This window comes from Dryobates pubescens, chromosome 17, assembly GCF_014839835.1.
Source record: "Dryobates pubescens isolate bDryPub1 chromosome 17, bDryPub1.pri, whole genome shotgun sequence".
Lineage (NCBI taxonomy): Eukaryota > Metazoa > Chordata > Aves > Piciformes > Picidae > Dryobates > Dryobates pubescens.
Window position 1 is genome coordinate 12448960 of NC_071628.1, and position 23457 is coordinate 12472416.

A 23457-nucleotide genomic window follows, 5' to 3' on the forward strand; every position below is an offset into this window, starting at 1 on the left:
CGTGTACGCGGAGCCGGGGGCGCGGGAGGAGCGGGCGGCAGCGGGTTCCGGGCGGAGCAGAGCCACATTGGGCAGCGCCGCGCGGGGTTGTGGGAGAAGGGGCTGTGGCCACTGCTTCCCTCCTCCCACCGCCCGTCCTCCGGCCAAGATGTCTGACATGGAGGATGATTTCATGTGCGATGATGAAGAGGACTACGATCTGGTAAGGCGCGGTGGGCCTGCGGCGCGGTGTGGTGGGGGATCCTCGCGGGAGCGGTGCCACTGCGTGCCGGCACCGTGCGTCCCCCGCCGTGCGTCCCCCGCCGTACAGCAGCAGCAGCCCCGACGGGTGCTGCCCCGTGGGGGAGCGGTGAAAGGATGAGTTTCCCTCCTGCGGGGGAGGGATGGTGGTAGCGGGCAGCGGCTGTGAGGGGCGGGTGCTGGTTTCTGAGGAGTCACCGCCAGGCACTTTGTCACTTCTCCGCGGGAAAGCAGGCCAGCCCCGGCCCCTGGAAGTTAGCTAGGCCCCAGGCAGGCCCCCTCAGGCTCAGCGAGCTCGGCCCCCGTTTGCTTTCTCTGGGTGTCAGGGCGAGCTCACTGCTTTCTCTTCCACCTCCTGCCTTTGGCCGAAGTGCCGGGCATTAGGTAAATTCACAAACTTGCCTGCCGTCATCCCCACCGCGGCGGCGAGAGTTCCCTGGGGGTGGATGTCATTCATGCGCTGGCCTGAGCGTCAAACTCAGGGAAGAGTGGGGGCAAGAGAGAAGGGAGTGAGGAGGAACGGCCACAGAGCCCGTTTCTGATGCAGCACGCCAAGGGTGTACTCTTTTTTTAACTTCTTGGTTCCATAATCTTTCTGATCTTTTTGCACTATTTATTTATTTATTATGTCAAGGTTTGGTGTTTTTCTTGTATGTAGTTGCATCGTGATGGCAGGTTTTGTTCTAAGTTTTTATAGTTAAAAAAGCCCGTTTCTAGCAGTAATCAACTTACTAGGGGAAAATGTGGCTTATAATGAGACTGTTTGTAATGAGTCTCCTTTAAACAGTTGAACCCCAAGTTTTTACAGTGAGTAAAAACATCTTGGGGTAGGGTAGTAAACCAAAGAGCTCCCATATTTGAAACAAACCCATTTGTTGAAAATGCTGGGTATGGTTCAGGCTCGACAGGCTGTATTTCATTCATTTCACCTAAACCAGTTCCACTGAAAAAACAGACACTTGCATCGGCAAGATTTCCTTTTTAACAAATTAATTATTTGATAATCATTATTTGTTAAAAATTCGCTTTAAAAGACTTGTCAAATTTTATTTGCAATAGTTTCTGAGAAGTTTTTGTTTTGAGCTGCTCACAATGGCTGGATTACATTGGATATACAATAAAAGCGTGTGGGTTTGGTTTTGAGTGTTTAAAATTCATGTAAAAGTGCTTGTTTGACACGTGTTGTCATCTTAACCTTATGAGCTGCTTGTGTCAGTATTCCAAGAGCTGTTAGTATTCTACTCAAGTCCCTGAATAAATTCACAAACTACTAGAAACAAGGTTTCTGAATGCAATACAGAGACTGTTAAAAATACTTTGTTAGTCCAGTTTGTTCCCAAATAAATTTCCATTATCACTGAAATCCCTGTCCGGATTTAAAATGTGGTGTTTATTTTCCTATATATAGCAATCAGAGGAATACTAAACGTAGTAGAATTAATGTTGACTATCCATTACACTGAGAAGTGGATGTGTAGAGAAAGCACTGGAAATACACTTTTCAATCTTTAAATGCAGCTGTCTACAAAGAAATCTGAGCAAGAGTGCAGCTTGGAGCTCGTGATGTTAGTTTGCACCAAGAATGGTGGTCTAAAGCTTTCTCCTGTGTGGTTGGTTTTTGTTTGTTTGGTGTGTGGGGCTTCTTTTGTTTGTTTTTTCTCCTTCTTTCTCCTTATTTCTCATTGGAAAAGCCTTCCTAACATTTCTTGCATGTGACACATTTGACTCCCTGACTGTAGTTACTTTTCCTGTAATGTTTTCATAGTCATTAATTACTACTAGCCCAGACTTTTCCCAAAATCTAAAAATATTGTTTGTAATAATGAGTTATTATTTTCAGTGCATAATTCCTATTTAAATCATCAAATAATACTTAAGATACATCCTTAAATAAACCAGATTATTGATTTTTTTAGTTTATGGGGGGGGAAAAAAAACCCTACAGAATATAAGGATAAAAAATATTCCAGCTACACTAGTTTCAGCATTCTTGGACTAAGAAACCATGACTGGATCTTGTTTTCAGATGTGCTCCAGACTATAATTGCAATGTTCCACAAAACTGTTTTGGAAAGTACTGAAAGGCTCTGAAGAAAGGGCCTGACTTCTTCTTTTCATCTTGATAACAAATCTAGTTTATTTAAGAGAAGACTATAAAAGGATGCATGATTTCAAAGTTCAGTGCTGCAGAAAAGTTTGAAGCAAAGTGAGTACAAGACAAAATACTGAGAGATAGGTACAGGTTTGAAAATAAAAGAGCACATGTGAGTGTTGGTGCTTTCCTAGGAGGGGCAGTAATTACAGAAGCAGTTAATGAAAGGAGAAGTAACTGTTTTGTCAAAATACAGTGTAGTGAGACCATACTCAGCTCTCCCATGGTAGCTACTAGCATAAAAATAGTGAAAAGAAGACTCAAAAAATGTTTTCATTAGTCAGAAGTGATTGTGGCTGTCCCTTTTTAATGTGCTCTTGCCCTGCTGATTATGTAGAACCAGTCAAATGTTTCGCATTTCAACTGAAATGTGAGCAGATAGTCCACAGGCCCAGCTCTTTCCCAGATTCATCACTGATTTTTGTATAATTAGTCTAATTACTGCATTGCTAAACACTTGAAGACTGCCCACTTTACAGATCATAGTTGACTGTTTCTGCTTAGTTTTTCTATTGGGTTAAGAATCAAGGTTTTGAATGTAAATGACCTCAGCAGTTCCCACAGAAGTTAACTTTATGGATGTCTTGATACCAGGAAAAAAATCCATTTATATTCATGGGTGGATGGACCTAGATTCACAATGTGCTAGTAATTCACAGTGACAGCCTTGATCATAACATGGATTATTCCACTCTATGGTTCAGTGAGCAGAATAATGTTTACTGGTCATTACGAAAACCACTCAGATTTAATTTCTGGTTTGTTGCTGTTAAGTGCTGTGTATGTTTTCCTTCCAGGTTCTTTTTACTAGTTTGAACTTGAGGGTGGAGAAGGAGAAAGAAGGGAGGAGCACTCTAAATTCCATTTTTGTTTTCAGTCTCCGGCAGAAAGCTATGTTTAGAATTGACTTTGAGTCTAAACTCAGCCTTTTTCCAGAACATGATTCATCCAGGTACAATGACAACACATTGACAGCTTTTTGTTAATACATCTACTTGATTGTTTTGTTTTAAATAAATAAGGAATTTGTGGTGTTTTTAATGAGACATTGTGTTCTAAAATTCAACTTCAAAATTAATCTAGGGACAAGATAGACAAATCTGTCTGCTGAGCTACTTGTCTTTTTGTGTTCTGGAGTTGTATGGCCTAAGTGACTTTAGTAGAAGAGCTGTGTACAATTCCAGTGGACAGCCAGCAGTTTGCACCCTGGTGAGAGGCATCACTTAGATACTCAGGGAGCATGCCTTCAGATGACAAGAGGATTTACCTTTTCAGGCTGTGCTGATATTAGGAAATAGCCTTACTTTTTATTTCAAGCTATCAGAATGGCAGCTTATACATTTGAATTGGCTTACTCATTTGTTCCATCAGGGAGAAATAAACTCCATTTCAAAAGGAATTTCTGTATGTTACCCAACTTGATCTTACCAGTAGACAGGGAAATTTTCCTACCTTATGTTGATGCATTCTTAATAGAAACAGTTGAAATTTCGTGCCAGTACTGTCACCTCTTCACAATTCTCTGTTTCAGTATTGCCATAATCTAAAAAAAGACATACATACTGCAAACAAGAAAGTGATAATGCTGCCAAAACAAGAAGAGAACTAGAGAAATATCAGATTGAACAGATCCACTTTACTCTCTTCTGTTTCTTTGCTATGTTTGATTGCATGAACATGTGTCTTAAAATCTGAGAGCTTCACAGAGGACACAGGATATACTGTTCTCTGAATTGATAACTGTTTCGTATTTTATATGGATTCAGTGTCTTGATATTTTGTGTGTTCTCTTCAGACTCATCTTTTAGCACAGAATTAATATATTTAGAACTTACTTCTCTAATTACCATAATGTCTTGGAAAGAAGTACTGAGGCAAAAAGCATGAGAATAATTAGTAAATTCTTTCCATCTGAACATTAATAGTGCCAGTAAGTTGTAGGTTCTGTTTTTCTGGGGGTTTTGGGTTTTTTGAGAAAGAGTTACTTAGCACTCTGTTCAAAATAGATCTCCTAGGATATGATAGGCAGTTGGATCTTAAACACAAGTAAATCTAATCTAAGTTGTAGTAAAAACTTGACTTCTAGAAAGGATGCATAAGAACTACAGGAGGGCTGCATGATAGAGGCAGAAAGAAAAGACACTTTTTTTTCCCAATACTCCTTACATGTCATATTATCCTTTCTTTCTGCAGTCTCTTGTCTCATTTTTATGTATCTTCCAACTTCTGCTTGTAAAAAAGAAAACTGAAGTCAAGAGCACTGTCTTTCTATGGAGCTGTACTGACCCCATTGTGAATGGTTGGCTTCAGAAACTTCTTATTCCTGGTGTCAGCCTTGGTGTTAGCCAGCAGGCACTAAATGACTTTGCAGAGTTAGCCAACAGGAGCAGGAGAGCAAAGAGACCTGGAATGAGGAAAAGAAAACTGAGACTCCCAATTCATGGTTGAGAGATTGAGGGCTTCTTACACAAATCACTCTCCTGCTTTTTACTCTCACAGTTTGTCTCTGTTCTTTTCCTCAGTCTTTTGCATTCCAGTCTGATTGCTTTCTTTATATTCATCTGCCTGGATACCAGTAGCAAATGCACATAGAAACTGTTGCTTGCTTTTTGTCTTGGTGCCTGGGGGCCAGTGGTTCAGGAAGAGAAATGCAAAGAAAGTTGTACTTACCAGTGGCATGCTGTTCAGTTAGTTGTGCCTATGAGGCGTGTGAAAACAGTGCATGTTCATTGCAGATGCAATGTTCAAGCTGGTAACCTAATATATTAATGTATTGAGAAATTTGGGATATGGTGGGGGGGAGGTTCTTTGTTATTTGGTTGGTGGGTTTTGTGTTTTGTTTTTGTTTCAGTTGGCCTCACCTGGGCATTTTTACATTGTGTTTTTAAAAACAAACAAACACACAACCTCACATTACTACTGCTCTTGCACAATAGCAGGTTTTTGCTCCAAACCCTAGAGTGGGAAGACCTCCTCAATGCCATGGTTATGAAGCAAAGTTAGCTGAAATAAAATCAAATTTGTACCAGACTTATTCGCAGAAATAATGGCACTGCATAAAAATACCCCAAATGGTTTGAGTCAGCCCAGTGGTTGAAATTTGGTGAAGTTACCAGCAATTTGACACTAATAAATACTGTTAACAACGTCCTTGAAGGATATATTCCTACAGAAATAGAGCTCTTCATATTGTGTCTTTGTCTGGAAAGTGATTCTTGGTATGGCTGCTTTCCCTTTTTTTAGGTTTTTATTTTAAAAGGTTAGCAAAGTAGGAGTTTGGTTCCTGTACAACTAGTGAGTGATGCAGAAAGAAATAGAAGTTTAGATCATTTCTCCACTTCTGCTGTAGAGGTTAGGGGAGTGCTTCAGGCACAAGAGGAGACAACAGTAGTTTTCACAAATATTTTCTCTTTGTTTTTGCACATGTTTAGCAGGTTAATGTGCCACTCTAATCTGCTAGAGTACAACAAATCTAGCCTTAAATGTCACTCATATGGTGTTTTGGTCTCCAAATTCATGTACTGTATTCTGTCTTTGAAGAGTGGTGTTGGGTTTCAAGAGCTCTGTGTAATCTCTGGAGAGCCCTTTGACAGGCTCCTGCTACAGCTGGTTTTCTTAGTCTCCCTGGTCACTTGCTCCTCTGTCATAAGTCGCTAGCCTCAGGACTGCATCTTTGTGAGGGTTGGCAGGCCTGTTCCCAAACCAGGCAGGATCAGCCATCATCAGGTACTCATAGAGCATAAAATGTTGAGTCACTGCAGTGAAAGGGAAAGGAGATACTAGGACCAGAAATGAACAGGGAGAGTTGGAATGCTGGATGCTCTTAACCTGCCTTTGCTGCTGGAGAATCTCAAAAGGATTTGTGCCCTGAAAAGGATGATTAAAGCTGACTGGGGTGCATTGTCTTCTGTGTGTTCATTTCAGAAGCTGAGGCTTCATGTTTCAAAGCTGTTTACTGGATGAAATGAAATTAGTGAAAACGTAATACATAATATAATAAATACTTGTAAAATAAATGGGTTCCTTGGTACTAATTAACTTTTATTAAAATTATTTAAAAGAATTATGTTCTAGGCAGAGTAAGCTGTATCAGAGATGTGTATCTCCGTTACAGTTGAGCTATTACAGCAATTCTTTCTTCCCCCCAAAAGTGATATGGGATTGGATTTTTCATAACTGACAACATTTAGAACAGGCACACAATGGAGCAATGCTTAAATAATATCTTAACTTTTTTTAAAACTATCTTTTAAAAAGAGAGTTTAAAAAGCCCTGTGTCAGGGCTTTCTGATTTCATGGGTAATAATAAAAACCACTCACGTGTTTGTTTTCATTCTCTCAGGAAGGGAGAACTAAATGGGTTTCAAAGATCAGTTCTGCATACTTCTGTTGTTTTCATTTATACCCATGTTGATGTCCATTTAAAAATTGTCACCAAGATCTTAATTAAAAAATTTGTAGGCCTGTTATTTTTTAACATCAGTTGGAGGTAAAGTATATCACACAGGTGCTTTTATATCTTGAGGTTGTAGTTATGGGTATTGAGTACTATGCCCAGTTCTGGGCCCCTCGGTTTAAGAAAGATGTTGACTTGCTGGAATGTGTCCAGAGAAAGGCAACAAAGTTGGTGAGGGGTTTGGAACATAAGCCCTATGAGGAGAGGCTGAGGGAGCTGGGGTTGCTTAGCCTGGAGAAGAGGAGACTCAGGGGTGACCTTATTGCTCTCTACAACTACCTTAAGGGAGGTTGTAGACGGGTGGATGTTGGTCTCTTCTCCCAGGCAGCCAGCACCAGAACAAGAGGACACAGTCTCAGGCTGCGCCAGGGGAGGTTTAGGCTGGAGGTTAGAAAGAGGTTCTACACAGAGAGAGTGATTGCCCATTGGAATGGGCTGCCTGGGGAGGTGGTGGAGTCACCATCATCGGAAGTGTTCAGGAAGAGACTTGATGGGTGCTTGGTGCCATGGTTTAGTTGAGTAGGTGGGTTGGATGAAAGGTTGGACGCAATGATCTTGAAGGTCTCTTCCAACCTGGTCTATTCTATTCTATTCTTCAATATTAAATCTAGATGATGTACATTAGAGAGTTAAGAAATGCTTTTTGTAAACCTCATATTCAGTCTAATTTTTGTTCACTTTTATTTTGGTTGTGCATTGTTTGAGGCAACAAACTTTATGTATAAAAAGATTGGGTTAAGGAAGTTGTTCAGGCAGGAAGCACAGGTGTTAAAAATGAGGGTGAGGAAATTTTTAGTATTTGGCATCTGAATTTATCATTAAAAGAACTTTTCAGTACTGAGAAGGAAATGCATTGTTTCCTTAGCTTGAACTTTGAGGATACAACTTCACTCTTCTCTCTCTCTTTTTTTCCCCCCTTTTTCTTTTTTTGTTTGTTTGCTTTTGGCAAACCCCAAAATGTTCTCGCATGCATAGCATACTGCACTAAGCCATCTCTGCATCAAAGGAAGAGGGAAGAGTGCTGGTCCTTCTGAAGTAACACTGGCATAGATAGCATTGATGCTTACATTAAGATGCAGTATCTGCATGACTGACTGGGTTTTTTTTTCCTTTGATTATCTATGTTGAGTCCATGTTGACATCCTGAATTTGAAGTGAGGCAAATGGGCATCAAGTAAAACAAAAATACAGCTATGAAAACATAAAATACTACCTTTGATGCGTTTAAAAGTGTTTCCATTAGAAACACATGATCTCTAGTCTTAACTCATATTCTTTATTAGGTATTAATAGTATTTTTAATGGTATATTTATTTTCTGGGACATTTAAGCAGCATGGAGGAAAAAAATTAGCTGAAAAAAACAGGCTTCCTGAATGAGTCAACAACCCAAATCACTCCCAGAGTTAAGACGAAAATTGAGATGTTTCTGGCGCTAGGCTAACAAAGCACATTGCTTCCTAAGAGGTATTAATTTAGTTTGATCTCCTTTTATCTTTGCAGATAGGTACTTCTGCCAAAAATATTCCCTATTGTTCAAGTTTAGTACAAACAAGACACCAGCTGATTGCATGTGTCTGAAATGCTACATTGTTTAAGCTTCCGCAGCCTGTAGCATCATCAGGTGCCGATAGACTTACAGCAGGTGACATTGTGCATGTGTTTCATCGCCTGTTGGATCGAGAGGGTAAAGAATTTATGAGAATAAGCTAACCAATGAAATAAGATTCTGACTACCTTGTTCTGCTTGCAGTTTGCTGTGTTAAGTTCTATAGTTCTCAAGGAATTCAGAAAACAGGTGTGTGGAATTCAGTAGGCTTTTAAGCCTGTTCATTCTTACTAATGCTAATGCATCATGTGAGTGTAAGTACATACATGAGCAGCATGCCTGCATGTAACATACAGGAACATTGAAGGATAAATATCTCAAGGACCATATTTAATAAAATTTGGGCCAATTGTGAGCTTCTGTAATTAATTTTTTCCATTAGGATGTCAGAAAACTTAAAACTTTGAAAGATTTGCTTGCACTGTAGGGAAGAGAGTTAATTTAAAACTTTTCTTTTGCCTCATCTCTTTTTCATTCATTCCTGTGGTTTTGAAGGATCCCATTAATATTATCAATAGTTGAATGGACAGAAGAATAAATGTGCCTGATGAAGTACAGTAAAGAAGACATTCCAGCTTAAGGAAGGGCATCTATCTGACTGTGCATTCTGTGTATTGACACAAGGGGAAGTTACTCAAGAGCAGCAGTTTTGAGATTTAAATAGATTCAGTTCATCTCCTAATAGCTGAGCAGTGGCATGAAAATGCAGAGGTGTGAAATATTTTTGTCTTGTCTAAATTATTATTTAAATAAACAGTTTTGTTAGTATTTTGTAATTCAAACTCACAACATTGTCCTTCAGTAAAAGATAAAACACCCAACTTTTCTCATCAGAAGACGCCTCAGAATACTTAAAAAAAAAAATTAAATAGTAATTAGTAGAAGCAAGTTCTTCAATTTGTTTGGCACTACCATACACGATGGGTAATTATTTGATTAAATTATTGTGCCTGTGCCCCACCCCACTGTCTCTGGCAGTATCTTTAGCATTTTCTCAATCATCCCCTGCTTCTGTGCTGAGAAGCAGCTGGAGTTATCATCATTACTCTTTTTTTTTCCCTTTAATTTCCTTAGACAAGTATGAATCGTTACAGCATAAAAAGGCAGATTAGAGAGAGATTCATGGAAGCATTTTGTCTTTCATTGCTGAATCATTACTTGTGTGGCAGCTCAGCCACAGTCTTTTCTGTGGATAGCAAAGGTCACATAATTGAGCACCTTGTAGAAGACAAGTGACCAGCGTGTTCTCTTCTCCATGCAGAAATGACGTGATGTTATTAGACAGCTGTCCTTTAACACCAAAATGGGCAGAATTTTAATAACGCAGTCTGTTCTTGTCATAAAGGCGACGTTGGTAGAGCTATGACTTCATTAGCCCAAAAAGAAATCTGTTGACAGACAAGTGGTGATGGATGGGGAGGCTAGCCTATAATGGGAGAGAGAGGAAATCATCCTAAGAGTCCATACAGTTACATACTCTCAAACGGGAGGTTATCTGTTAATATACAAACATTCTGTTTCAGTCTGAACAATAAGTCTTACAATATTTTATCAATTTCCAGCAGAATATTGAATGTTCTGAACCTTTCTTTTTATTTTTCTGGGTTTTTTTTCTTTCCCCTTAAAATGCAGGAATATTCTGAGGACAGCAATTCTGAACCAAATGTGGATCTGGAAAATCAATACTACAATTCCAAAGCTTTGAAGGAAGATGATCCCAAAGCAGCATTAAGCAGCTTTCAGAAGGTTTTCTCTTATTTTTCTATTCACATTCTCTTATTTTTCTATTCACATTTTAAAAGATTTGCTTACCATTGGAGTTATGTTCTGGAATTTTAAGTGTAGTGTTTATATTTTAACTTAGTAATGTGCTATGTTTATTATTGAATGACTTAGACTCGTGGCTGACTGCCTTTCAGGATAATTCTGAAGAAGCATAAATAGGATGTGGAATATGCCTATTTTATCTCAGGACTGAATTTTTAATCTTCAGGATTTACTAAGTTAAATAAATGTGCTTAAGTGTGTTTCCATGAGCCAGTAGTGTGCTCAGGTAGCCAAGAGCACCAACAGCATTCTGGCCTGCATCAGGAATGGTGTGGTCAGCACTGGGATGCACCTTGAATACTGTGTTCAGTTTTGGGCCCTTCGCTACAAAAGGACATTGAGGTGCTGGAGCATGTCCAGAGAAGGGCAACAAAGCTGGTGAAGGGTCTAGAGAGCAAGTCTTATGAGGAGTGGCTGAGTGAATTGGGATTGTGTAGTCTGGAGAAGATGAGCTTGAGAGGAGACTATTGTGCTTCACAACTACCTGAAAGGAGGTTGTAGTGAGGTGGGGGTCGGTATCTTCTCCCCAGTAACAGATGATACAACAAGAGGAAACAGCCTGAGATTGTGCCAGGGGAAGTTTAGATTGGATATTAGAAGAAATGTCTTTCCTGCAAGAGAATAATAATACCAGGGAAGAGTAAAAGTGAAAGAACGGGGGAGAGTGAAGCATTACTTTGTGAGGAGAAGAGTCAGGGGAAAAGATGTGTATGGGATATGTACATTTTAAACAAGATGCAAATCAGTTTCAGTTTGAATAAAGCTTTTATAATCTTTTTTTTTAAATTCTTCTGTTTCAGGTTTTGGAGCTTGAAGGTGAAAAAGGAGAATGGGGATTCAAAGCCCTGAAACAGATGATTAAAATAAACTTTAAATTGGTAGGAATTTCAGCTGTCACTTGAGAGTAAATGGCATAAATATATACTTGATCCAGAGGTCTTAAGCTGTTATTTTAATTTATGACTGTAACAACTAAATCTGCCAGAACCTGTCTGTTGCAGCCTTTAATGGCTGCTACAGACATGGCAGGGAAATTATGTGATGGTTGCAAGTCAAAGGCAAAATGGATGCAAAATAGCTGCTGTATTCAGCTGATACTGTCTGAAAGTTTGAAGCTCAGTCCTTGCTATCTTGAGGTACCATACCATTGAAACCAGTAATATTTCTGTATCTGTGTGCTTCCAGTGGAAAATGTATATGCTGTACATGCAACCATTGCAAATAGTTGTATAGCCAATTCCTGGGGTTTTTTTGTTAAGATAAATGTCTATTCCATGCAGTCTTGCTGAAGTTATTTCTGATTCTGCTGCTTATAAATAAAGAGGTGATGTAAGAAGCTCCTAATAGCAATCACTACTCCATAGTCTTTTCTGTTATGCTTTCTTTTCTGTATGTAGTTGCAAGATGTAACTCAGGTTTTAATCATTCAAACAAAAATGGTAATGTAAATTTGGTTTTCTTTTAGACTAACTTTCCTGAAATGATGAACAGATATAAACAGCTATTGACCTACATACGGAGTGCAGTTACAAGGAATTACTCTGAAAAATCCATCAATTCTATTCTTGATTATATCTCTACTTCCAAGCAGGTTAGATCATCAGTTCTTTCACTTTCATGGCCTTACTTTACAGCATTTTTAAACTATGGACTTTTGTGTACGGTGGTCTCTTGGTTTTAGGAAGCTGTCAAATGTTAAAATACATTTCCCACATTTAATGGATTCTGTCAACAGATAACTTTTCATACATTTGTCTTGTTTGGCAATAGTTTTTTTAGCATAGTAGTTGCTCATTATAAGTGTCTTCTCAAATGTAATTTGTAATTAAACAAGTATTATTGTCATTGATTCTTTTTTTCTTAATTTTTCACTTTGAGGGGAGAGGGGAACCTCTGAAAAACTGCAGTGAAATGCAGAGTAGAAAGCTCCCCTAACTGGCTGTCTGGAAGTAGCACCTGCATATATAGAGGCTCACTCATCTTTAACAAAGACTCCTGTGTCATTATCACAACCATTGCTGTCCTGCCACTCAGATGAAATGAAAGTTTAATAGCTGAAAGAGAGTTTACTCTCAAGATCTAAAGAATTATCTTAGACTATACCTTGTTGGCATAAATCAGTGTGCTTGATATAAATGCAGTTGGACTCAGACCTGGAGGGACAGTCTGGAAATCTTAATATACAGGCACAGATGTGTCACCCCCAAAAGAGCAATGGCCATAAACAATACTAATGTGTTCTCTGTGGAACGTTTGTTAAAGGGCACACTTGGCACATTCCTTTCTATTTTGAATGTTGCATTTCTGGGTTTTATGCAAAGAAAAAGTTTGATGTGCTTAAGGCAGCATTGGTAGTGTAGAAAGGAGAAAGACTTTTTTCCTTTGACCATTTCTTTCTTTTTGTAGGTTGTGTTTTTGATATGTAAATTATTTTTGTTTTTCTTCTTTTAAGCAGGAGCAATGTGGCCTGTGTTTGCCTTTTGTTACACAACGCAGGAGTTTTATTACTTGGTTATATAAGATGGGCTTGTATAATGTAGCTTTCATTTTTCAGTGGCATCCTAGATAGTTGCAAACCTCAGATTATGCATACATTTTAAATTTTATCTGTTTTGTATTAGAAAAGTAAGGGTATGTAGTTTTGTTACTTTAGAAGCTCTTCGTGATTTAAAAGCAGACAATAATGCAGATACCTTTCTTATTTTGAAGTTCAAGCATGCACTTTTAGTTTGTTCAGATTGACTTCATTAACAGGTACAAATTTGCTGTTTACAATTATAGAATTCTGATTTTTTATGTCAGATGGATTTGCTTCAGGAATTCTATGAAACAACACTCGAAGCTCTGAAGGATGCTAAGAATGATAGATTGTGGTTTAAGACAAACACAAAGGTAAAATATCTAACTTAACTGGGGTTTGTTTGTGACACCTTCAGCTAACTTATGAACAATAATTGTGAAATCTCAGTAGACCTTAGTACTTCAACTTCTTTTTCATTACAGCTTGGCAAATTATATTTAGAACGAGAGGAATATGGAAAGTTACAAAAGATTTTGCGTCAGCTGCATCAGTCATGCCAGGTACCTTTATACTCTAAGTCACTGTAGCTTAGTAAACAAAATGGATTGCTTAGGGGTTGGTTTTTTTTTTTTTCATCTGTTGTTTGCCTTCTGAGCTTTAAGCACAGGGGTAAGAAAAACTGTGGCTGCTGTAATTTATCTGTTTGATAACATGGAACAGAAAATGAGAATGTTTTATTCCTTGCTTAAAGATGATTTTCAAACACCTCGTTCACAACTTGCAGTTAAGTTCAGTCAGGTGCAAGGATGAGAAGCACATGTAAATAATCTGTAATGCATAGACATTTTAAAATAAATGTGAAAATTCCAAGTGAGCTTTACTGAAAACTGGAAGTACAGTTGTTACTTTCTCACTTGGAGGAGGGAGGAAATTAGCCATGTAGCCTGCTGTGCTTGTTTGTGTCCTCTTTTGTTCCTTCAGTGTGGAAAGTGGGTTATAAGTGTCTGGGAAGTGGTTTTGTTATAGGCAGCAGAAGAGTTGTATGCATTATTTTTATATATGCATATGTGTTAGTTGTAAGTTCTTTGAGTATTATGTTTTGTGTTAATAGTTATATTAAAACTGTAAACTTTTAGGGATATCCTTATTTCTGACAGGAAATTAGAGTATTTGGTAATCAGTTTTTTACTAGTATAAAACTGAAATCACTGTTCTCTTAAAATTTCACAGTATTTATTACTTAATCTATCCTAGACTGATGATGGGGAAGATGATCTAAAAAAAGGTACTCAACTATTGGAAATCTATGCTTTGGAAATTCAAATGTACACAGCACAGAAAAATAACAAAAAACTTAAAGCACTATACGAACAGTCGTTGCACATCAAGTCAGCCATTCCTCATCCGCTGATCATGGGAGTCATCCGAGGCAAGTAAAGCTTGAATTTTTCATTTAGCTTCCACTGCAGAGAGTAGTTCTATGAAAACCTGGGAGTTACAATTTTTTTCCAATTCCTGCTATAAAGATAGAGGATCCTGTATATTCAGAGGCAGACAAACCACATACAAATGAAGGACTAAAAATGCGGTGGCTCTGCCTCCTGTAAGACTTGCAGTATTGCTGTTCTGGTGCCCAAGTACTGGTCAGAAGGGAAGGACAGTAGGCTGCATATAATGTAGGAGAGACACAGTGGAAAAACAGGAGGAAAAACTTGAACTGTTTGTCACTGCGGCAGGCAACAAGGAATAAATGTAAAGGCAAAGGGTAGAAGAGCAAAGGCTTATCAGGACTACTACCAGAAGGGACTGCTATTTTCTGCAATCCTGTTTTGTAAACTTCTGCTTGATGTCTCACTTCACTAAAATTCATCAGGAACTGAAGGGCTCTAAGACCTGTTAGTAAATATTGTTCGTTATCCATAATGATGGATTACAGTAGAAATGTGCTGCATGTCTGGAAAAACCTTTCTCCAGTGTAGTGTTGTGCCTTTCTTCTCTCTTCCTCTAGTGTAGGCACTTGTACAGACAATCTGGCAGCCGTGTGTACATCGGAAATAAAAGAAGCTACAGAGCTTCTCAATTCTTCTGTGTGGTTTTGCTCCTCAGATAGAATCAATACAGGAAGTCCATTGCCTCTGAAATGGAAATTTCAGGTTTTTACAGTATTTTAACATAAGGTTGAAATAATTATTGGCTGCAAGGATTAATGTTCTTCTTAGGAGTTACGATGTGGGTTGAGTTTTGTTTTCGTCTTTGGAATGGGTTTATTTGAATCACAATGCTGGATATAAAAGCCCTGATGATTTTTGGTTGTTTTCTTTCTTTTTTTTTTTTTTTTCCTAGTGATTTCAGAGAATGAATAGACTCTTGAAATTATTTCAGTAATCTATTTAGAAATAACGTGGAACTTCTGAGTACAATTATTGTAGTCGGCAACAAGCACACAGTGTTCTTTTTCTCTTCATCTGTGTTTTCTTTTCAGAATGTGGAGGCAAAATGCACTTAAGAGAAGGAGAGTTTGAAAAGGCACATACTGATTTTTTTGAAGCATTCAAGAATTATGATGAATCAGGGAGCCCCAGAAGAACCACTTGCTTAAAATACTTGGTTTTAGCAAACATGCTTATGAAATCTGGAATAAATCCATTTGACTCTCAGGAGGTACTTTTTTAATTATTGTTATTTCTTCCTTTCTTCCTCTTCTTCCCCTTCCTGAATTGATATGCAAAATACCTAAGGGACAAAAATGGAAACAAAATATTTAAGCGTGCATTCTGTGCTTTCTCTTCTGTGTAGGCTAAACCGTACAAAAATGATCCAGAGATTCTAGCAATGACAAATTTAGTAAGGTAAGAAAATACAAAGATGTAGCATCCAAACCAGAAATGGAATAGTTTTAGAAATGGCTTCTTTCTGTACAGGCACCACAGTTACTTCATAAATATTGGGCAAATACTTGTGGACTTGCGTTTTCTTAAGAAACTTTTATTTTCTATGAAATACCAAAGTATCTATACTTTACTGGATAGGGGTAAAGAAACATGCTCTTATCTTCTGCTATAGTGAATTTCTCATGCAGTGGCAAACCCCTCATTTCCTACCTTAAGTAAAGTTGTTCTGCCTTAGGGCTTGGCTGATTATGCACGAGAAACTGAGGTGACCGACATCTCATACCATGTCATGAGGCAGCAGGCCAATAGGCATCCTGGCCTGCCTCAGAAATAATGTGGCCAGCAGGAGCAGGGAAGTCATTCTTCCCCTGTACTCAACACTGGTTAGACCACACCTTGAGTACTGTGTCCAGTTCTGGGCTCCTGAATTTAAGGACATTGAGATACTTGAACATGCCCAGAGAATGGCAACAAGGCTGGTGAGACGTCTCAAGCACAAGCCCTATGAGGAGAGGTTGAGGGACCTGGGGTTGTTTAGCCTAGAGAAGAGAAGGCTCAGGGGAGACCTTATTGCTGTCTACAATTAGACAGGTGTAGACAGGTGGGGGTTGGGCTCTTCTCCCAGGCAACCAGTGGCAGAACAAGAGGGCACAGTCTCAGGCTGCACCAGGAGAAGTTTAGGGTCGAGGTGAAGAGAAAGTTCTCCATAGAAAGAGTAATTGGCCATTGGAGTAGGCTGCCCAGGGAGGTGGTGGAGTCACTGTCCCTGAAGGTGTTCAGAAAAAACATTGGACGTGGCACTTGGAGCCATGGTTTAGTTGTCATGAGGTGTTAGGTATTAGGTAATAGGTTGGACTTGATGATCTCTGAGGTGTTTTCAGCCTGGCTGATTCTGTGATTCTGTGACTTTCATAGTTTAGGAATACAAAACTGAACTCTCAAGTCATGTCTCCTTCAAACATATGTGAAAATCAAAAGGCTTCATTACCTCCTTGAGGCAACTGTTAAGTGAGAGCTTTTAGTGTATTCCATCCACTCTATCCTGCTTTTGCTTTGCCAAGTGGAAAAAAAAAACAAACACAAACATTGCATAGGAAAACTTCCTCCACCTTTTCATTATGTGAAAGAAGTTATGCCTGCTCACATCTTGAAATACACAGCTGATCTCCTGTTGGAACAAAACTTGTTCTGATACTGCTGTGCTGCTGTACCACTGTACGCACACAAATTGTTCCTGAAAGTGAGGAAGCTCATCCATTATTGACATAATAATGAATACATTTTTTGGTGGTTTATTAAGGAACTATTTCCAGTAATTACACTTTGCTACTTCCCTGTCATAGTTTCATGTGAATTTGAGGCAGAAGAAACTCCAGATGGCCTTACCCAATCTGATTTTATTCATACTCCTGATTTATATAGTTCATCTTGACATTTGAATAGAACTGCTTCTTTGAAATTAATAACGCCATCAAAGTGGTATAGACAAATATGCAGAAGATAAAATCCATTCCAAAGATTACAATTGCAATTTTTAAATCTTCCTATATACTGTATTGGGAACTTGAGAGCTTTATGTGTGATAAAAAGAGACTCTTGGAATAAACAGTAAGATAACTGAAATTCTTGTTAGTTAGGAAGAACAATTTTCTGGTTTCATATGATACAGTCCATTTCACTCATATAACTCCATCTATAAACTCCTCCAGCTCCACCTTGGCTGTAACAGATCTGCCCAGTTTCAAACCAATTTGAAAATGTGCAGAGACTTATGATGGACAAACAGATGTTGTTTTAAAAGTCTTTGATGTTAGTATTAAAGAGAAGTTGAAATCATGTATTTCAGGTAAATACCGACAGCCTATAGCTTAATGTAACTAAATTACTCTTGTAAGTTTGGTCTTGGTTGATTGTTCTAACTACAGCTGACTGTTCCTGTAAGAAAATAAGATAGATTTGAGTTTTTGGTATTTCAAGGAAAATGTCTTGTTTCAGTGGTTACAACTTTTTAATCTTTAAATGATGCTATGGTGCCACTACGGAACAATAGGTGTCTAAATCTGTGTCCCTTGTGTAATACTTTCTCAGAAAACAAGATTTACTAGTTAAATGATACATATACAAGAAAGAGCTATAAAGAGGAACCTAAACAGTAATACTATGCCAGAATTATTGATGCATCATTGTAGAAGTCAGGATTTCTTCCATCTTCCAGTATTTTTAGAAATCAGTTTAAGATGAGCATTCTAGAAACTGCGTCAGCTCTCTAGACTCTTTTTTTAGCTCTTACCTATTGCTTCATGAAGCCAAAATTCAAGTAATGATACTTTACAAAACTGCCTGGTTTTAGGGTCTGGGCCTCTTTAAATAATAACTTCCACAAGTACAAAAGTTCTGAAAGCAGAGCGCACCTCTGAAATAACTGAACGTTCATGCTAAACCTCTGTAAAAGCTATTAAAATTGAAACAGGGGAAAGGTCATTTCTGTTATATCTCATTTTGAAATACTTTTTCCTGACAGAGGTTCTGAATAGAATTGTTTGCCAGCAACACTTCATACAGGGTGTTTTCGAAGATGTAGAACACAGTCTTATGAATCAGTGTAACTTACAAAACTAACCATTCCATCTCGTGTTTTCTGAAGTGCCTATCAGAATAATGACATCACTGAATTTGAGAAGATTCTGAAAACAAATCACAGCAACATCATGGACGATCCCTTCATAAGGGAGCACATTGAAGGTATTTTTGCAGGCTATTTTAATCCTTTTTGGTTTCACTGCTTGGTAAACTCTCTTGGTTGGTTGGTTGTTTTTTTTCTCATGGTCCGCTTTCCTTCTTGATGGGAGTTCTTTCAAATTACTCATGGATGATTCCTTTTTTGGTTGTTAAGTTCTTTAGAAGTTGGTCATGGTCAGCATGCACCCAGGCACGTAGAAGGACTGCAAAGAATGGCAGGAATGATGGAGAAAGTTGTAGCAAGAGTGGATGTTCTAAAATAATCTCTGTGGTGGCATATGTAGGCAGTGTAATGAAGGTTGCGTTAATAAATATGTGGTAATAAAATATACAATGAGATAAGTATGTTGAAAGCAATGTTTGGATTTATAATACCTATACTTAATAGAACAGGGGAACAAAATAACATGTGCTTTTCCATTCCATTAACATGACAAAATAAAGTTGCCCTGTGTATTTGCCATGTATCTTGAGAATTTTAAAAGTCCCTTCATTGAATATAGTGTCCAGTTTTTCAGATAACTACTGTTTTCATCAAGAGTAGGGCATACTGTGGCATTGCAAGGTAATCTAGCTGGTTAATTACATGAAAGAGTTATATCCAGAGACCTGGTTTTCTGACACTTCTTGTTTGTAAAAGAGAACATGGCAAACAGCAGGGGAAATTAAATATAACCCCGCTACTGCTGTTGCATGTCAACTACTGGTAAGCTTTAAAGTCTTGTAGGGAGACTGTCCAGTTAAAGATGGATGCTTAGGGGAGAAAGTATGACAGAGCTGGAAAGCAAGGGAAGGAGGGCAGTTGAATAAAAGGATTGAAGACAACTTGGTTTTCACCTCTGCATTAGTAGTTGTCTGCTAGTCATGTCCAGGAAAAATGAACACACTGTCATCTTTTTCACTCTCTTCTGATATGGAATGTGTGTTTGTGGTTAGAATGGTTATGTATCTTGCTTCATTGTTTTAATCTCCTTAGTTTTATTGAGATATGTAATCTGAGCATCAGTATTGTTTTTCATCATGTAAACAGTCCTTGTATAACTGGTTAGGTAAAACTGGACCTCCCTCTTTTTCCTGTTCATTTACAATTGGAATTTTAATTTCATCCAAATTTTCTTTCATGATGTAAAAACTTCTAACTTCCAAAACAGTGGATGTACTGTCTTATCTAAGCAAAATCAGCCCCTTCATGCAGACTGTGTTATACTGCTACTTCAGTTCTTCAGCATAGTTACACCATTAGGCCCCAACCTTTTAGGCCCCACTGTTTCCCATGAAGTTAAATGTGTGCAAGACTTCAGTTTCAGAGCCTTAAGATTTCCCCCCCCCCAGTCAATGTTTAAACACTTTTCAACTCTGTATGTCCATCTTCAGAGTCACACATTGCTTGGATCCCTAAAAAAAGGAGAACCCCTTTATTTTGCTGTGTTTCCCTACCTCGCTGGATTACCACCTTAAAAGATGATGGTGTTTAGGATGTTTTTCTATGTGGAGCGTTATTGCATCTTTATTTCAGTGCTGTTGGGTTTGTACTGTTTTATTTTATCTTCTCTTACAGAGCTATTGCGAAACATCAGAACACAAGTGCTTATAAAATTAATTAAGCCTTACACAAGAATACATATTCCTTTTATTTCTAAGGTATGTGTCAGTAGAGCCTTCCATTTGCTTCAGCAAATGATTAATTGTGAATAAAAGAGCTTAAATAAATAGTGTGCTTCTAGAAATAGAACAGCTCCAATACAATCTAAACTACCACGTAGTAGTGAGGCGCTGCTGCCAGCTTTGCAGTGCAAAAGCACAAATGTCAAGCATCATCTTAATGCTTTTTATAATGCCCACCTTTTTAAATGGTGTAGGATATACTTCTGCTTGGTGTAGAAAAGCACTTTTTCTGAAGAGGATAACTGAAATTTGTGTGATTCAAAATGTAAGTTTTATGAAAATAAAACCCCAAATTTAAATTCCTTGTGTTCAAAAGAGATCTTCAGATGTCTGTGGTACACGGGTTACAGAACTGTGGTAATAGAACAATCCAACTATTATACTAGCGTCACTGATTTCATTCCCTAGTCTGGAAAGAAAAAAGTCAAAACCCAGTGACAATAGGCAACTTATTTTAATTTCACGTGCATGTAATTTTTCATGCAAAAATGCTCAGCATTCCAAAATATATCACAAATTATTAGAGATGCCTATTTTTTTTAATGCTTAAATTCTCTTGAGAACTCTGTATGCTTTTTTTATTTTGAAGCTAGCCTTAATGTTTATAGAAACCGCTTGAGCCAGAAGACGTAATTATCCCTCTAAATGGTTTTGAGTGTACTCATTCTTTCCTGATAATTATTGTCTCCTTTTATTTCACGAGGGTTTTTGTGTTTGTAGGGGCTTGGGAGGGGTGGGGTTTTGTTTCTGTTTTGTTTTACTTCTGTTTTGTTGGGTTTTGTTTGGCTTGTGGTTGTGTTTGGGGTTTTTTTTTCAGTAAGTTTGCAAAGGACCTAATTTCTGGAGCTTCCAAAATTTTGCTTTAGCCTATTCAGGCATTTCTGACAGGTTACAGATCTCTTGATCCACTGGCCATATATACTTTGAGTGGAGTTCTTTTGTTTGATAGATCACTATTGAATCAATACTTTTGAATAATAAGAAACAGACATTAAACCAGATTCTATGTATGAAGATAAAGATTGGAAGGATTTTTTGTTGCAAAACAGAATAGCAGCATAATGAGCTTTCTTTTTCTTTCAGGAGTTAAACATAGATGTAGCCGATGTGGAAAGCTTGCTTGTGCAGTGCATATTGGATAAGTATGTACTTTATTCTTGATTGCTGATCTTTGTTTATTTAGAAATAACCAAAACACATAAGAAGCAATAAGGCAATGGTTTTGTTCATTGTGGCAGTACTGGTTGATTTTAGAGCCAAAATGTAATAATGCTGACTTTGTTTGGACTGCTTGGCTTATGAGCAGTAAAGTCTATTTGTAAGACAGGAGCCAAGAAAATTATAGAGAGATTGAGTGACATGTTTTTATTTTAATTTAGAATTACATAATTAATTACTTGAATTATTATGAAATTATTAAACTTATTATTCTTAGTAATTGCTTCTTATAGCCATGTATATTTGCAAGTATATTTTCAAATCCACAAATCAGTTGTCTGCTCTTTTTGACTGGAAAAACTTAACTGAAATTTGTAAAATCTTTCTTTGGAGGGTAGCTTATTATATCTACTAGGAAAAAATAATCTGTACATGGATTTATATTTTCATGTGTTTTTACATAAATCTCAAATGTTTGATTCCTTGACTCTGAAAATGTGCTTACCTCATTTTGCTTCTGACTTCATATGTGGGTCATAGCTAGGCAGATAAAATCTGCCTTGCACAGTGGATTAATTCATTTGATTTCCAGTCACGGTGACAACTAAATAGGCAGCACTACTCAGGACAACATATTATAAAATTGCTGAATTCTACAATGGACTTTGTGCCTGTCTAGTATAAGACAACCTCTGATTTTACATGCAATTTATTCTTAGCTCCTATTTCCATGTGCTTTAGTGATTGATCATTGTTTATTTACTTACCTCCAGCACTATACATGGCCGAATTGATCAAGTCAACCAGCTCCTAGAACTGGATCATCAGAAGAGAGGTGGTGCACGGTATACTGCATTAGATAAATGGACCAACCAACTAAATTCTCTCAACCAGGCTGTAGTCAGCAAACTGGCCTAACAGAAAACAAGCTTTTACAAACGTACTTAAGGCAACAGTGCAGTGATGTAAACCTTAAAAGAACTGGGAATGGCAAAACTGCTGTCGGTTGGTGTGCCCTGAAATTATTGGAGTTATGGCAGAAGTGCTTTTTTGATCAGCTGGTTTGTGTTTTGCTGCTGCATTTATCCCAAGAAAAAAAAACAAAACAAAACCAAAACAGCTTTAATCTCCAGAAGAAAACCAAAATGCCATGGGATTTATGCTGTGTTGACATCTTGCCCTAAACATACAACATCCTAGTAAATTGTCGAAGGGCAATTAATGACCAGAGAGAAGATTTTTTTCATGATTTTAAATACACTGACACGTTACTGTTGGTTAAATTTAAACATGTTTTACCTGCAGAAATTCTCTCACAGAAATAACCTGCAATAACTTGAAATGCATACCCTTTTGAACACTTCCTTTTCTCATGTATAAATTGAAATGTTTGCTGCATTTTGCAAAATGTCAGTTCTCCAAAAATGTGTCCGTATATTTCTGTACCTGCAGTGTAGTAAAGGTTTAGAAGAAACCCCATAATTATAGTGGCATACTGTCACTTAGGTTTCAAGCAGCAAAATAAACAGTGCAGTTCAGAAATTGTACAGTTTGTTTCTTGATGTGCTTTCATTATACTCTATTTTTACTTCATCGTCACGTCATTTACGAAGGACAATATGGAGATTTTGAGTCTAAACCTTGGTATGCGTGCTGCTGATTTTTCTTTTGCTTTTCCCTTGAAACAGTTAAATGTAAATGCTAAAGAGTTTAAAAGCTGACGTTTAGCAGTCTTGCTAACTGACTTACGTTTTTTCAGGATACCAAACTTATCATTCCCATCTAGTTGATGGTGGTGGGTATTTGGCATTTCTCAGGAACGTGCTCATTTTTTATTTTGGTACTTCAGGAATACAGATTTGCTGAGCAGTACCCTGGGAATAGAAATACAGACCCTGATTGCTACTCTCTGACTAATCTGTGGTCTTTTTTGACTAGATTCAGTGTACATAAAACAACACTATGTGTAGAGTAGGGACCAAGTACAGTGAACTCTGGTTATGGAATCTGATCTGTCTGAAATGCTTGATAGTGTTGTAGTCCCTTCAGAGCTGCTATTCAAGTCCTGAAGTCCTACTGTATAGTAGGCATATGCCTTTTGTGTCTTGAGATTTTGGGATCATCAGATCCATTTAAAATACAGACCTGCTTTGTTGACCATGACTTTTCTTCCTGTAGCAGCTTATCTGGAGCTGACAGG

The 23457-nt window shown here is 37.9% G+C and overlaps 1 protein-coding gene across 2 annotated transcripts; it reads left to right on the forward strand.

Moving 5' to 3' along the window:
* Positions 1-54: 54 nt before the first annotated feature.
* On the forward strand, positions 55-22933 carry COPS2 (COP9 signalosome subunit 2). Of its 2 annotated transcripts, none has more exons than XM_054168888.1 (13): positions 55-202; positions 10089-10202; positions 11084-11161; positions 11749-11874; positions 13065-13175; positions 13287-13364; positions 14059-14233; positions 15287-15465; positions 15601-15653; positions 18340-18437; positions 19993-20075; positions 21183-21241; positions 22031-22933. In XM_054168888.1, the coding sequence occupies exons 1-13, from the start codon at positions 149-151 to the stop codon at positions 22173-22175; spliced, it is 1353 nt and encodes a 450-aa protein (XP_054024863.1). In that variant the 5' UTR covers positions 55-148; the 3' UTR covers positions 22176-22933. The 2 variants fall into 2 exon arrangements, with proteins under 2 accessions (XP_054024863.1, XP_054024865.1); XM_054168890.1 differs by having other exon boundaries at positions 56-202; positions 13086-13175; positions 22031-22932.
* The last annotated feature ends 524 nt before the right edge of the window (positions 22934-23457 follow it).

What these genes read in the sequence shown, in the direction of transcription:
- COPS2 (XM_054168888.1), top strand. Translation starts at nt 149, where the DNA reads ATGTCTGACATGGAGGATGATTTCATGTGCGATGATGAAGAGGACTAC. An exon ending in ATGAAGAGGACTACGATCTG is followed by an intron (nt 203 to 10,088) that starts GTAAGGCGCGGT and finishes CTTAAAATGCAG; the next exon opens with GAATATTCTGAGGACAGCAA. An exon ending in GCAATGACAAATTTAGTAAG is followed by an intron (nt 15,654 to 18,339) that starts GTAAGAAAATAC and finishes TGTTTTCTGAAG; the next exon opens with TGCCTATCAGAATAATGACA.